Source organism: Mirounga leonina, unplaced genomic scaffold (assembly GCF_011800145.1).
Source record: "Mirounga leonina isolate KUSES-001 unplaced genomic scaffold, KU_Mleo_1.0 Mir_166, whole genome shotgun sequence".
Lineage (NCBI taxonomy): Eukaryota > Metazoa > Chordata > Mammalia > Carnivora > Phocidae > Mirounga > Mirounga leonina.
In genome coordinates, this window is record NW_023270418.1 from 15252810 (window position 1) to 15267814 (window position 15005).

General features: G+C 50.0%; 1 protein-coding gene across 6 annotated transcripts in view; it reads left to right on the forward strand.

Annotated features, from left to right (window-relative positions):
- The window catches only part of PRR5L (proline rich 5 like), a 71430-nt gene that overhangs the window by 13265 nt on the left and 43160 nt on the right, over window positions 1-15005 (forward strand). For all 6 annotated transcript variants that reach the window (XM_035012589.1, XM_035012584.1, XM_035012588.1 and 3 more), the window contains exons 2-3: window positions 6284-6571; window positions 8003-8083. In XM_035012589.1, coding sequence (XP_034868480.1) covers window positions 6408-6571; window positions 8003-8083 — 245 coding nt within the window. In that variant the 5' untranslated portion in view covers window positions 6284-6407. The remainder of the gene's footprint in view (window positions 1-6283; window positions 6572-8002; window positions 8084-15005) is intronic.

Below are 15005 nucleotides of genomic sequence, written 5' to 3' on the forward strand. Positions count from 1 at the left end.
TCCTGGGGTCCTGGAGTCGAGTGCTGCGTCGGGCTCCCTGCTCAGCGGGGAGCCTGCTTCTCCCTCTCCCTCTGCCATTCCACCCCCCCCCCAACCCCCACCTGCTTGTGCTCTCTGGCTCTCTCTATCTCTCTGTCAAATAAATAAAATCTTAAAAAATATAAAAATAAAAACGAGGTAATAAAGTTAAAGTGAACCTGTTTGGTGGGCCCTAATCCAGTCTGACTGGTGTCCTTATACAAAGAGGATATTTGGACATACAGAGAGAGATGAACGTACATAGAGGGAGGGCCATGTGAGGACACAGCCGGAAGGTGGTGATCTATAAGCCAAGGAGAGGGGCCTCAGGAGAAACCAGCCCTGACAACACCTTGATCTTGAGCTTCCAGCTTCCAGAACTATGAGGAGATTTGTTTCTGTTGTTTATGTCATGCAGTCTGTGGTCTTTGGTTACAACAGCCTGAGCAGGCTAACCCAGAGGCGGTGGTGGTAATAAAAATAAGCCATAGGTAGCATTTATCAAGCACTTACTGTATACTGGGACTAATTGAAGGCTTCCCTGAGACATCTCTTTCACCCCTCATACCTAAGTCAGCTGCCAGGTCACACAGGAAGCGAGAGCGCTCGGCCCGGCTCTGGCACCTTTGCTCAGAACCTTCCCTGCACCAGGGTCAAGCCCCTCATAGTTCCTGGATGCCTGCCAGGCACTTCACAGCTCATCTTTCTCATCGCCACAGCTCTCCAAAGTAACTCTTCCTGTTTCCCCTTCTTTCCGACGTAGAGAGTGCAGTCAGCGTGGTCCGAGGCCACACCATGAGTATATTCATTTCTTGTGGCTGCGATAAGAAATCACCACAATCTCGGTGGCTTAAAACAGCGTCCACGCATTCTGTCATAGTTCTGGAGGTCAGAAGTCCAGAAGCAAGGTGTCACCGGGCCGGGCCTCCGCCAGAGGCACATTGGGAGAATCTATGCCTTTCCCCTTTCAGCTGCTGCTCGTGTTGCTCACATCTTAGCGTTCGTGTTACAGGGATACATGTGATGGTATTTATGGCCCACGTGGAAAACCCAGGATGAGCTCCTTCTCTCTCAAGATCCTTAACGGAATCACATCATTTGCCATCTAACCTAATATTCACAGCTTCTGGGGACTAAGAAGTGAGTGTATCTCGGGGCACTGGGTTTTCTGCCTGTCACCATCAGTGAGGAATCAGGAATCAGGGCTTGCCTGATTCCAGAGCCATCGTGGCCACTCATCCTTGGGAGCTACGGCCATGAGACCTCCCAACTCCCTTTCTGCCTTGCTATTTTTGGCTATTGCGGCAGTGGGCATTCGAGGCACAGGGTCCCCAAGACTGGCGGATATGCTCATTCTTTGCAGGAACAAAAAACTGGAAACTCCGAAAATACCCATCCACTGGGGACTGGTTACATCAAGTATGGTATCCCCTAAATGGAAGAGACCATTAAAAATAGTAAAGTAGATCAGTATACGGGGATATGGGAAGAAAGCCATGATGTCTTAAGAGGAAAGAAAAGATTACCCATTTTTATTCAAATGTTGTGTGGACACATGTGTATGGCATTAAAAATTACACTAAAATAAAATTCACTTCCTCAGCCACATTAGCCATGTTGGAAGTGCTCACTGACCACATGGCTAGCAGCTTCCACCTTGGACAGCACAGATCTAGAACATTTCCGTCCTCTCAGCAAGTTCTGGGCAGAAAGCTTCTCGACACTAAGTGTCCAGAGTGCAGCCTTTTTCACTTTGTATGTTGTAGATTTATGTGCATGTTTACCTTTTTTTATGATAAAGAAGTAGGTGTGCTATTATCAGAAAAATAGGAACACAGGGGATTTCCAAGCTAACGTCCTCTTTCTTAAGCAGGTGGAAGTTTATCATTGTTTACGATACATATATTTGTGTGTGTGTGTATAAACTCTTTTCTACATACATTGCATAATGAAAATATTTTAACATATATAGGGGAAGAATTTCCTGGCAGTGCAGGCTTGAGGTCGGGGCCAGATCTAGGTTCCCTGCCCTAACCGCCTCCCAGCCATGGTCAAATCACGTAGCCTCAGTTTCCTGACCTGACAGGATCCCTACTCGACCTGCCTTGCAGGGTTAGGGTAAGATTTACGAGTGTGGTGATGTGTGGAAACACTCTTAAACTCAGGGACGGCCACACAGAGGTGAAGGGTCAGTAAATAAGTGTGTTGCCCAAGGCGTGAGGGGGCAAGGCCTCAGCAATCTGTGACCACCATGGCAGCTTGGAGACCTTGCGTTCTTCCGAGCGGAGAGTTTTCCAGATGTCAGTAAGCTTGCCAGAAACAGGGGGAAGTGTTGCTTTGTTTCCACTGCTGTCATTACTTGGAGATTTAGAAATGACAAGTTATCTTATTTGTTTAACAAGCACTTACCTAGCTGTTTGCTGTTTGCCATGGGCTGTCCTCTCTAAGTGCTTTACAAATATGTACTCATTTTATCCCCCTACAGGGCTGAGGTAGTCACCATTAGCATGCTCATTTCACGCAGAAGGATGTCAAGGCTCAGAGAAGTCAAGTAACTTACACAAGGTCACACAGCTGGTGAGGAATGGGGTGTCTAACTAAGGCAGCCCACACTTTCTCCTTTCTTCCCTTCTCCTCATGGCTCCTCTTGCCCTTGTAAAATGTGGTCGTAGAGTTCCTTATGTCCATTTATCTGTCTCAGGGGCATGAGATTTAAACTTGGTAATCTCAGGAGTGGGTGTTCTTGACTTGACTTGGTAGCTTCTGGTTCCTGGCTGAGTTTGGTAGCATGACAAAGTGGGGATAGGCTATAGAGTCAGTCTGGACACCAGTCAACAGTCTGCCACCTCACTTTGTGACTTCCAGCAGATTACTTTGGTCTTGAAGTGGGGTTTTGTGAGAGTTGTAAGTACACCTGCTGTGACAGGCAGGCCGTCGGCACCTCATGAGTTCCCGTCCTTCCTTCATCTGTGTCTTGGGCAGTGAGTTTAGGCTTGAGGAGACGGAGACGGAGACGAGAAGTGCCCGTGACTCTCTAAGGAGGTTATAGAATGGCCTAGGTGGGGCCTGAGGAACTTTCTAGATCGGGAGTCGGGGAACCTGAGTTCTAGCCAGTGCCGGCTCTCCCACCTCAGAGACACTGGACAAGCTGCTGTGCTCCTCTGGACTTCACTTTGCTCATCTGTACACGGGGACCGCATCGGTCTTGTTGTTTTCTCATTTGTCGTGGTTAGGTCAGGACCAGCTTGTGCCCGAGGGGCCAGCGCGGTGCAAGCAGGTGGATACGGGGGGCGCCCGCTTTTCCCTTCAGGCTGCTCCTGTCCGCGCTGCCAGGGCCCCCTCTCCGCAGTGCTCTGGGGAGGCCTCCTGACTCCCTCCGGAAGCAGGAATGATGGAAACAAAGGCCACTTCCGACGGTCTTCGGCCAGTCGGGGTCTGAGGGTGGCAGGTCTTGCGGGTGAGAATGGATTTGGAGGCAGCTGCTTGTCATGTGTCACCGGGCAGCCAGTGACAAGGTTGTGGGGGCTGCGCTCATCGTTCTTCGGGCTGAAATTTACCCTTGTTGAAAAGGGGCCGCGGGTGGATGGGGCTGCCCGCCTGTGGGCCTTGCTGGATACACACACGGCCTGGAGTGCGAGGCCTGGGGCTGCTGACTGAGCCGCGGAGGGAGACAGGAGCCAGCCCCGTGGTCCTCTGTGTCGCACAGCCTCCTGGGGAAGTGGCGGTTTCAGCAGGAAGCAGGGAAGTAAACACCTGGACGACCCATTCAGCTCACCTTTCTGCTTCCCTGTTCAAGTGCCCCTGAGTGGGAGGCAGCTCCGTCACCTCAAGCCTCAGGTCCTCGAAAAAGGAGGTAATATCCTGTAATTGCACAGACGTATTGCCCTTAGCAGGCCCATTTAAAGAAGGGCAGCGAAATGGATCCTCTTTTAATAGTGTGACCTTTACCGGGCAAGTGAAATCCCAAAGCCAGCCCGTGGAAGGATTCAGAAGGGGCTCCGTGGTTTTATTTCTTCTTTGCCTCGTCGGATGATTCGCAAAGATCTTGCCAAATTCCAGGGGCACTTGTGTAGTCGTTGAGACTTGGAAGCGGAGCAGGCCTATTTTGATTTCTGTGGTACGTATTGATAAATTTTAGTCACCGTGGGTTCATCCTGAGAAGCAAGTGGAGGGCAAGAAGACTACAGGGGAATGGTACACAAGTTGGCTTTCCTTTAAAAATGTAAGACATAGTACCAGTCATTTCTTTTTTGCAAGTTCATTGTCAGTGTGCCCGCGGTCTGCATACAATGTCTGGCACGTCTCAAGCCCTCTCGATGGATTGCCTGGATGCCCGTCTCCAAGCCCCAGTCCTTTGCCCATAGGAGCCGTGTCGTTTCCCTCTCCTGCTTCCCCTGCTTGTGCTCTTGCTCTCTCTCTCCCTCAAATAAATAAATAAATCTTAAAAAAAATAAAAGAGAGAGTCCGAGACTGAAATGACAGGAGCAGAGGTGCTGCGGAAAGCGAGCTTCGGGTGTGCCGTTCTGCTGGGCACATCACATGATCTCGTGTCTCCTCTCTTCAGTCCTGTGCGGGTGGCACTGCTAATAACCTTGGACTCTTGGACTCCATGTGCCCCAGATCATGCAGCTGGGGAGGGGCCTGGTTAAGCCTTGAACCCGGGTTCACTCCAGAGCCATTGCTCTTAACTGCAAAGCCATAAAGTCCTGGGAACTGCTCAGGGGACAGTATCCTTGAACCCAGCCCTGCAGGGTAAGTTAGATTTAGATAAGCAGAGAGGAAAAGGAAGGGAATTCTGGGCAAGGAAAGCAGTAAAAGTGGTCAGAAGCTAGGGAGAGGGACGAAGCATGGCGTGGAACCACGCCTACCGGTTGTAAGCTCCACAGGGCAGTGACCATGTTGTCCAGAACCACCACTGTATCCCAGTGAGTACCTGGGTGAGTGATGGGTGCGTAGTGTGCAGTCAATAAATATTTCTTGAAAATAGAACCACCCTATGATCCAGCAGTCGCACTACTGGATATTTACTCCAAAAATACAAAAACGCTAATTCAGAGGGATACATGCACTCTTATGTTTATAGCAGCATTATCTACAAGAGCCAAATTACGGAAGCAGCCCAAGTGTCCCATCGACTGATGAATGGATAAAGAAGATGTGGTATCTAAAGACAAGGGAATATTACTCAGCCATCAAAAAGAATGAAATCTTGCCATTTGCAACGACATGGATGGAACTAGAGTGTATTACACTAAGTGAAATAAGTCAATCAGAGAAAGACAAATAACATGATTTCACTCATATGTGGAATTTAAGAAACAGAACAAATGAGCAAAGGAAAAATAAAAGAGAGGGAGGCAAACGAAGAAACGGACTCTTAACTATAGAGAACAAACTGATGGTGACCAGAGGGGAGGAGGGGAGGGATGGGGGAAACAGATACGGGGATTAGGGGGTGCACTTGTCATGAAGAGCCCTGGGTGATGTGTGGAAGTGTTGAATCACTATATTGTACAGCTGAAACTAATACTGTATGCTAACCATACTGGAATTAAAATTTATAAAAAAAAAACCCAAAAAATAAAATCAGGAAAAAAATATTTGTTGTGCGTACGAACACACACAAAGTTCTCTTCTCAGTAGACCTTGAGCCTTTTGAGGGCAGGGATTATGTTTTAGAAATCTTCTGATGCTCCACAGCTCCCAGTGGTTAATAAATAATGAACACTCAGCAAATATGTTCTGATGGAAGGAATGAATGAACAGCAGGTAAGGGATGGGGAGATGTGCCTGAGTGAAGAGGCATTGATGCTTTGGGAAATACTGAGCAATACACATGGGCTGGCATGCTAAATGCAGATCATGGAAGGTCTTTAGTGCCAGGAGAAGGAGCTCCTGTGTTCTTTTTGAGGCATTTTGTAAAAAGCCATCTCTTAATGCACAACGATGCAGGGTCTACAGAAACCCAGCCAGTGCCCAAACTTTGACTGGTATTTATAGGAACCACAGTGAGGCACAGCTGAGAAATCACCTTTCTGTAAGATTGCCTTAACCTATGCCCGTTGTCGCTGCCTTCCCACCTTGGGGTAAGTAAGCACAGTATTACAGTCAAAAGTGGGAATGGGAGCCGGTGGGGTATGGATGTTATTGCAGGGTCCTGGAGTCTTCTTTAAAAAAGTGTGGCTGGAAAATCCCAGCCAACCTCCTCTAAGAAATGATCTGCTCAACCTGGGAGTTTTCAATAAACACTGCCCTCTCTTTTCAGATGTTGGCTAAATTTGTGGTTTTAAGAAAGCCTGACGGCCGGAGGGCAGCTCTGGGAGAAGCCCTTCCCAGGGGCACTTGGAACCTTCTGGTTCAGAGGAGAAGGCGTCCCCTCACTTGGACTTATGACCCGTGGCTTCGCTCCCATTCTACCCACTGAGTTCCACAAGATGGGCTCCTTCCGCAGGCCCAGGCCGCGCTTCATGAGCTCCCCAGTGCTCAGCGATCTGCCCCGATTCCAAGCAGCCCGGCAGGCTCTGCAGCTGAGCTCCAACTCGGCCTGGAACAGGTAACGGAAGTGGGGGGGAGTGGGGGGGGGGGGGGGGGGGGGGGGGGGGGGGGGCGATAGTCGTGGAGTGGAGGGCTGCCAAGGGCCAGAGCAGGGCTTGGGGACAGGCTTAGCTTCTGCTCCTTCGGAGAGCTCTGTTCCAGAAGGTCGTGATTATACATCTAGGCCGTTGATGAAGACAGCATGTTTCCCTGTGGACAATGTATTCCCTGGCTTCCCTTGTTTGAGGAGAGAGGAGGGGGGTCCCTGGGGGCCTCTGGGCTACCAGAGTCAGTTAACCGGATTGGAATTTACAGTTACTATTCATGTTCCTTAGTCACACCCCAGACTATTCGAGTACCAAGGGGTGGGGCCGTGTAAGTAACCTCAAGTCACCTATTACTTGTCTGGGAAGATAAGACACATATCTGTGGAAAGCCAAATGAGTGGTATAAACTGGGGACTCTCGGTACCTGTGAGCCACAGGTGGATGGGAAAGGGGACACTGCGCTTTTATGTGGTGTCTGGCCAACGTTTTGTAGGCCAAGCATTGAGTAGAGACTGAATCAACACTATGTTTTGAATCCCTGTGGGCTGCTCTTTTTCATATCTAGCAGTTACTCTTTGGATGAATTAAATGCATCATTATTTTAAAGCATTACTGGATTCTTTGTACTTTGAATCATCTTGGATTGTCTCATTTTTGCACAACTCTTATTATGATGGGGGTGAAGAGGGGCTCTGACATGTTTTGCTGTGAATGGATCTGTGTTCTTTTAAAAAAAAGACCTAGGATCCTTGATAAAGATGAGATTATAATCTGCTCCTTGCTGAAATATTGGGCTGGTGCCCCAGAGCACGTGGTGTCAAGATTTAACTGTGGCCCCTCCAGGGACTAGCCCCCTACTGCCTCTGCACCTCACAGGAGGGGAACGGAAGGGGCAAGAGAGGCTAGCCTCAATGAAACTCTTCCAAGGTAACCCTACCAAAAAGGCAAGGAATTAACATTTCCTATCAGCCCCAGGCATGCAGGCTGTCCTGTGAGGACAGGGACCTCCTAAGTGAAGGAACCCTGGGCACCGTTGGCATCTGCTTGCTGCAGGCGCCATTTTGGATCCCTCCAGGCCCAGTGTCCTGAGAGCAGATCCCACCACCTGCCCTTCATGAATGCTGCTTGCCATTAGGGCTGCCAGCGAGGCCAGTGAGGAACACCAGCTCGCCTTTGAGAAAGTTGGGGGAGAGGGGCTGCTTTGGGATCCTCTTGGCCTCAGTCTTCTTTTCTCTCTGAGGACCCTGGAAAGGAAATGATGCATTTCCAGGGATGGAAAATGGGCCATGTTTGTGCCATGGGCTCTCTGGCCCTTACATCTGCCTTTAGCCCTGAGCTGCTTATTGAGGTTTCCCTTGGCAGGCAGATCCTCTAACGAGGGCCCGTTTCTGTTTCCCCTGTAGTGTCCAGACTGCCGTGATCAATGTCTTCAAAGGGGGCGGCTTGCAAAGCAATGAGCTCTATGCACTGAACGAAAACATCAGGTATGTAGATGGCTCGGTTAGGGACCATTTCCCACCGTGGGTCTGAGCTGGGGCAGTGGGGGCCACCCCATTGGAAGCCTTAGCTTAAAGTTTTTGTCTGCTTGGTTCTTGTTGTTTCTGTCGAAACAACTTGTTGTTTCTGTTTACTGGCTCATATGGCTACTAAGTTCTGAGACCCTTATCTATCTAGACTTCCGGTCCACAAAGGGTTCATACATTTATTCCTGTGTATAGTGTCTGTAGGGGGGCCTCTGCAGGGGGTGGGTTGACATAGGGCAGATGTCACATACTCTGTAAATATGGATTGTGCCCTGCTTAACCATTAGGTGCCACATTCGGCAAGATGGCCTCGTGTGCTTGGGATTCTGCTGCCCTTGTCCTCTTACATGAAACACGGATGGGAAATATGCCTACTTCCACAGGATTCTTGTGAAGATTTAAGTTGGGTTATTGTATAAATGAACTGTTAGGACAGGGTCAGAGCTCACTCGGTACTGGGGGCTCTTATGACTGTGCGTGTTGTCGCTGTCATTATGGTTTGGGTGATACAACCCACAATAAGATGTGGTCCTTGAAGGGTTTCTTGTCGTCCAGAATCTTCCCAGTTGTGTCAGCTTTTCATAGGTTTATTCACTCCTTCAACAAATATTTGAGTGCCGCCTTACTGGCCAGGCACCGGAGAGACAACACTGAGCAAAGACCGAGGTGGACCCTGCTGTCCTGGGATTTATATTAAGTCAGGGAGATCCTCATTGGTCAACTAACCATACCTGTAAAACGTAGAAGTGTGGCTTCGACAGCTGCTGTGAGGAAAGCACGTCTGTATGACTTGATCTTGCTGAGGCCACGAGTGATGTCCTACTCGTGCTCTCTTCTGGAGGACCAGTGGGAATTCACCAGGTGAAACTGCAGGTGCAAAGGTCCTGTGGTGGCATTGAGCAAGAATCCAAGAAAAGACCCATGAGCAGAGAATACCAGAAGTTGGGGGATGGGTGGTATGGTCGGATTTGTGTTTTGGACAGAGAGGCAGGCACAGCCCAGAGCGCCAGGATCTCCTGGGGACGGGAGGTTGTGCATCAGGCCTTTTAATGCCCTGATGTTCTTTCCTGTCTGGTGTGTTAAGTGCAGAACATCAAGGCTAAAGACCCAACCCTGGAATGGGCAGAACAATAAACAAAGCCCTTATTTGGGTCCTGTTTAAATTTAGTGAAGACCTGTGTTAAGGATCAGTGAGGTGTTTTAAGAGCTCTGCTTTCATTAAAACCGTTAGGGCTCAGAAGTAAACTGAGGTGTGTTGAATTTCTACCCAGGAGCTTGAATTTCACATAGTAATTACACAAGTATGGGAAGAGACAATAGAGCTTGTCTAGCCCAAGGCCTCCTTTTACAGAGAAGGCAGCTGAGACCCCATGAAGTCAAGTGACAGGGACAGAGCTGGGTCAGCCAACCCCTGGGTTGCAAGAATTCTATTTTACTCCAAGAACTAAGATCCTGGCCTCTTCGGGAGGGTTCTTTAGCTCACAGTGGAAGTATAAATAAATAAAACAGTGACTCAGGAACGTGCTCATTGTTCCTCACTTTGGGAGACTGATCCTGAAATTGTACTTAAAATCTTTGTGGGCAGCTAGGAAAAGTACTGGGCCCGGCAGATTCCACCAGCCCTTTTATCCCCAGGGGGTTGCTAACTCAGAAGCCTTCAGGTTTCCAGCACGTCTTCTGAAGGCGGGAGGCTGGCCTGGATGCAGGGAGGTGAGAGTTCACCCTCTGTTGAAAGGGGATTGCGGATCGCCCTGGCAGGACGCGGAGCCAGTGACATGTCAACTTCTTTCTCAACCGGAAATTAAGACTTTTATGTGAAATTTCCTGGCTTTTAAACGTTGATAAATAATCTGAATTTCCCCCAAACATTAGTACAGGTCAAATAAAACACATTTGTGGGCTGAATGGGACCGGGAGGCCATCCATTGACAAGAGGAGCCCCAGCGTGCGTGAAGGCGTTGCTGGTGGGGGTGGGGGGCTGACCTAGCACTAAGGCCGCATGAGTGGGGGAAGGGAGCTAGTCTGGAAAAGCTCGGAGCACCTCTCAGCCCGCCCGACCCTCCTCACAGCCCCGTGAGGCGACCACTGTTTCGTGGTTTATCCATAAACTTGTGGATAAGAAAAATAAACTCTCGTCCAAGGTCACCCAGCTCTAGAAAGGGTGGAGTCAGGATTTGAACCCCTGTCTCAGACACCTGTGTTCGTTTGCTCAGGCTGCCATAACCAATGCCACAGGCTGGGGGGGCTTCTACCGTAAATATTTACTTCTCACCATTCTGGAAGCTGGGAATTCTGAGGTCAAGGGGCCAGCACATTCGGTTCCTGGTGAGAGCCCGGTTCCTGGCTGCCCGCTCGCTGTGTCCTCACAGGGCCTCTCCTTTGTGTTCAGCAGGCTCTCCGGTTTCTTCTAAGGTCACACTAATCCCATCTCGAGGGCCCCACCCTCATGACCTCATCGAAACCTAATGACCTCCCGAAGGCTCCATCTCCAAATAACCAGCACCCGGGGAGGGGAGGGCTTCAGCATAGGAGTTTGACAGGGACACAGTTCAGTCCAGAGCAACACCTGTGTTCTTTGCAACATATTGTAGAGTCAGGGGTTTCGGACTGGAAGAAAGGTTAAGCAGATGTTCTTGGCCTTCTGCTTTCCTTTCATGAGGCCTTTGGGACCCCATCTTCCATCATGGGCTGAGATTCTTAACACCCCTCTGAGAAGCATGACATCCCCCCCAACACTCCCTTCCAGTGTTGGGTCTAAGGGGGAGGGGGGGCGGCGGCTGGCTGTTTCTTCCTATGTTTTGAGCAATTTTCAGGCTGGTGAGAGATACATGTGGGGCTTGACACTGATTGCCCGGATGTGGCTCAAGTCCAGGAGATGTCAAAGCTGTCAAAAACCAGAGTTGCAGCTACCGATGTTCTGGACCTTCTCTCCTCTGGCCTTCTGCAGGAGAGTGGTTAGAATGGAGATGGGTTTTCACATCACAGACACTCAGAGTCTGAGAACGTGCAAGGCATGCCAGGCATAGTGTGACCCGGTCCCAAGTGGAGTCAGGTGAGCCAGCCTGCACGCATGCCCACATCTGCAGGTGCCTGCATGGGAATGAACACAACTGTCCCTCATTTCAGCAATGAAAACGCCAGAACAGACCTGCCCCTCTCTGGTTCACCTTTGTGGAGACATTTGGGTTTTGATTTTCCTTTTTCTTTTCTCTTTTGGAAGCAGGTCCATAAATCCGACAGGGCTGAAGCATGCCTGGTACGGAGGGTGTGTGTATGAGGGGGCGGGGGCAGAAGGGCAATAGGAATGTAGGGAAGAGAATGTGGAAGGAGAGAGGACCAGTGATTCTCAAGCCCACTTTGGCAGTCAGTTGTGATAGGTCTTTGTGCCAGAAGATCTGTGCCAGGTCCAGTAGAATTTTTTAACTTGTTAGGAGAGTCGTGTCCGGAGTCAGAGAGACTGGGAATCAAGACTAGACTGGCTGTGTGACCTTGGGCAAGTAAGTTACTTTGTTTTTCTCGGTCTCTGTTTTTCCTTCTATAAAATGGGGATAATAATAGCACCAACCTCACGGTGGTTGGGAGGACTAGATAATGCTAAACACGCCATGAGTACAGGGTCCAATGCGTAATAAATGTTAGCCGTTATTACTCCTATCCTTGTGAAATGTTAGCGATAATAAAGTGATAAAGGATGGACCAGGTATGAGAGCGCAGGGCAGTGTGGTGACTCACCACAAGGACGGTATTGTGTAAAGATTCTTCTAGCAGTTTGGATGCGGTGACCTCACTTCGAAATAGAGAGGTCCAGGACGGGCTCCTCCAAGAACGTGCTGGACTTGAAGTTTGGGTGAGGTTGAGTTCTCACAAGGGGCCTGCTGTTTGTCCTTTCCACAGAGAAAAGAACGAGAGGAAATGACTCTCTCAGTTCTCCATTCTACTCAAGCCAAACGGTAATAAACTTTGATGGATTGTCCAAATCCAGAATCAAAGCTGAAATCAGTGTCCCCGGGTCACCCTGGCCAACCCTGGCCTTCTTTCTAATGGTGGGGTTCGTATGTACCTGGGAAGCATGAGTTCATTTAAACGTGGGTGGATGCAAAGGGTGACTGGGGAGATAGAGGTTTTATGTAACTAGGTTTTATAATGCAGTCATTACGAACACCTGGGCTTTCGGTCATCAAAAGTGAGTTCCAGTTTAAATTTTAGCAGGTAGACTTTGGAGTAGCCATGAGGAAGAATCTTGGTAACAATGGGCAAGTTCTAAAACACGTTGTTATTAGATCAAGGGAAGGATGTGGAGACCTCTTAACAAATTCGTCAGGAGTGTCACACCTCAATAAAGCAGCACATTTTCCCCAAACCAGTCAGGGCATATGGTCAGTCAGCATGAAGACCATAGATCAGAATTGCCTTAGAAAGCAGGACTTGCATGTTGTCATATCCCAAAAGGCAAGAAGATGACCCTTTAGAATAGACCTATTCTAGTGAGATCCCGGGTCCTCACAGTCTACGACTCTGCCTGCCCTAAAATTCCATCTGCCCTGACTGGAGCTGGTCCTGGATGTCCTCTTGGTTTAAATTCTCCGTGGGACATTGATGAGGTTTGTAATACCGTCCCCGGCCTCATTGCTGATGGGGCTGCAGTTTGGTAGTGGGGACGCCTCTGGGTCTGAGGTTTGGGTTTCGTGAGCTCTCCCAGGAACAAGAGTGGCCAAACTCCCTGACACACCAGAGCACGTTCTTCCTGAACATTCTTGTCAGCCAACGACTCTACCGATGGTGTGTGACCACAAAGGGTTAGCAGAGTGTGAGAAACCTATGATTTTCATTGACTGGTTCTTATAAGAACCCATGCAGGTGCTTTCACTTTTTGCTTGGTGGGGGGTTGTGTGGAGGGAGAAGTCAGAGGTCACTGGTTCTTTTATTTCTGTCATCAATGGATGTTCGTGGATGCTGGGCCAGATACTGGGCCAGGTTTGGGGGAAGCTGTTGAAGTAGGTGGTTCTAGCTCTTGGGGAGCTGCCTGCAGAGTGAGAGCAGGGCCCTGCACAGGCGGTGATGGTTCCGTGTTCTTAAGTGGGGTGCTAGCAAAATCCAGAGTGCCAGGGAGTGCAGAGGATGGGTTCATAATTATTTGGGGGAAGGTGAAATGTGGAGTTGAAATCTGGAGGATGAGCAGGTAAGGGTCAGGCGGAAAGGGCAACTGAGGATATAACCTCCTTGTTAATATTGTCTCCATGCCCCCACCACCCCTGCTCCTCCCCAGGATTTTTTTTCCTCTGCAGAGATGAATGCTCAGAGGCGAGGTTTCCGGAAGCCAGAGATGAGTTATCTGCAGCAGGCCTGAGGCAGGAAACTCACTTCTTCCTTCTCTCTCCAACCACCCTGTTACTGTTCTTGTTGGGAGGGCGGTGTGGAGGAAACCCCAGAGATTTTCAAGGAAAGAGGAGGTTCCAAGAACTGTGCTTGATCTTTGACGGGTCTGAGTGGAAACGCCCTCCTTCTGAGTCATTTGGGCTGCCTGAGCCCCCTCACCCCCGAAGGGAAATGCACCTCAGGTTTTCCCATCTCCGTGAGGGAGTCTGTTGACGGTCGCGGGACCCGCAGCTGCCGGGGGGGCAGGGAGAGCTGGGAAGGAGCAGAGTCTGGATGAGGCCCACAGGCTGGCAGAGTCTGAGGCGAGGCTCCCCGAGGTGATGCTGATAGCAGACATTTGTGTAGTGTTTAGCATGTGCCAGGCTCGATTCTGTGTGCTTTAAATATGTCCGTTCTTCTAAAACTCAGCACAGCTCTATGAGGCGGGTACTGTATCCCTGTCTTACAGAGACCCAGCGAGCTGGGACACCTTGCCCAGAGTTGCATAGCCGGTCTGTAGCCACGCTGGGATTTGAACCCGAGCCCCCCGTGTTCTTAAACACCTAGTAAGCAGGCCGCAAGGGGCACGCAGAGCCCGCCCTGTCCAGACCAAGGCCTGACGTCCCCGGGGAAAGATTCTTTACCAGATCCTGAGGTAGGCCGGACATTGTCTTCTGAGGACCCTGCTTTGGGAGGGCTTAAGGTGGAGTCTCTTTTCGGCTCCGGTGGCTCTGCCCAAGTATATGTGTTGTCCCTGTGTCTGCTCTGGTTGACTTTGGGGGCGGGAAGAGTGGTGGGAGGGAAGTGACAAATCGGAAACCTCTGGGGCTGACCCATGTGGTGGTGGTTGGCCCATATGGTGTTTAGAAATGTGGGTATCTCCCCTAAAAATCCAGGCCTCTCTGGAAAGTTCACATCAGGTAACACTGGACGTGTAGTCTGGCCTGGGACTGGTCAGGGGGAGCCAAGGCCTGGCTGCTGGCTTTCGAGGAGCATGCTGCAGCCCCCACTGTTCATGTCTGCCTGCGTCCCTCACCCACCTTACCCACCTGCTCCTGTGAGCATGCGGGGTACCATGGGCTGACTTTGAGGTTGGCCTCATTTGGGGTGAGGATCTACCTATATGGCCCCGGGCAAGGCTCTGAGCATCAGTCTCCCCATCTGCAAGATGAGGATAAATTCCTACCACAGAGGCACTGGAGGATTAGCAATGCTGCGTGCCAACTGCCTAGCATCGTGCATGTGACATGATTAGCCAGCTCAGTCCATAGAGTGTGCAACTCTTGATCTCGGGGTTGTAAGTTCAAGCCCCACCTTGGGTGTAGAGATTACACAAAAATAAAATCTTAAAAAATAAAGAAAAAAAAGGAAGGCCAATGGAAGCTCTTTGTTGGTGGTCTCCCATCTTTTTTTACTGTCCCCACTGCCACCCAGTAGGGTGCAGGAAAGCAAGAGGTATGGGAGTCTTCACATTTTACCTGAGTCATGGACACCCCCTCCAGTGGGCCCCAGTAAAATGGACCCAAGG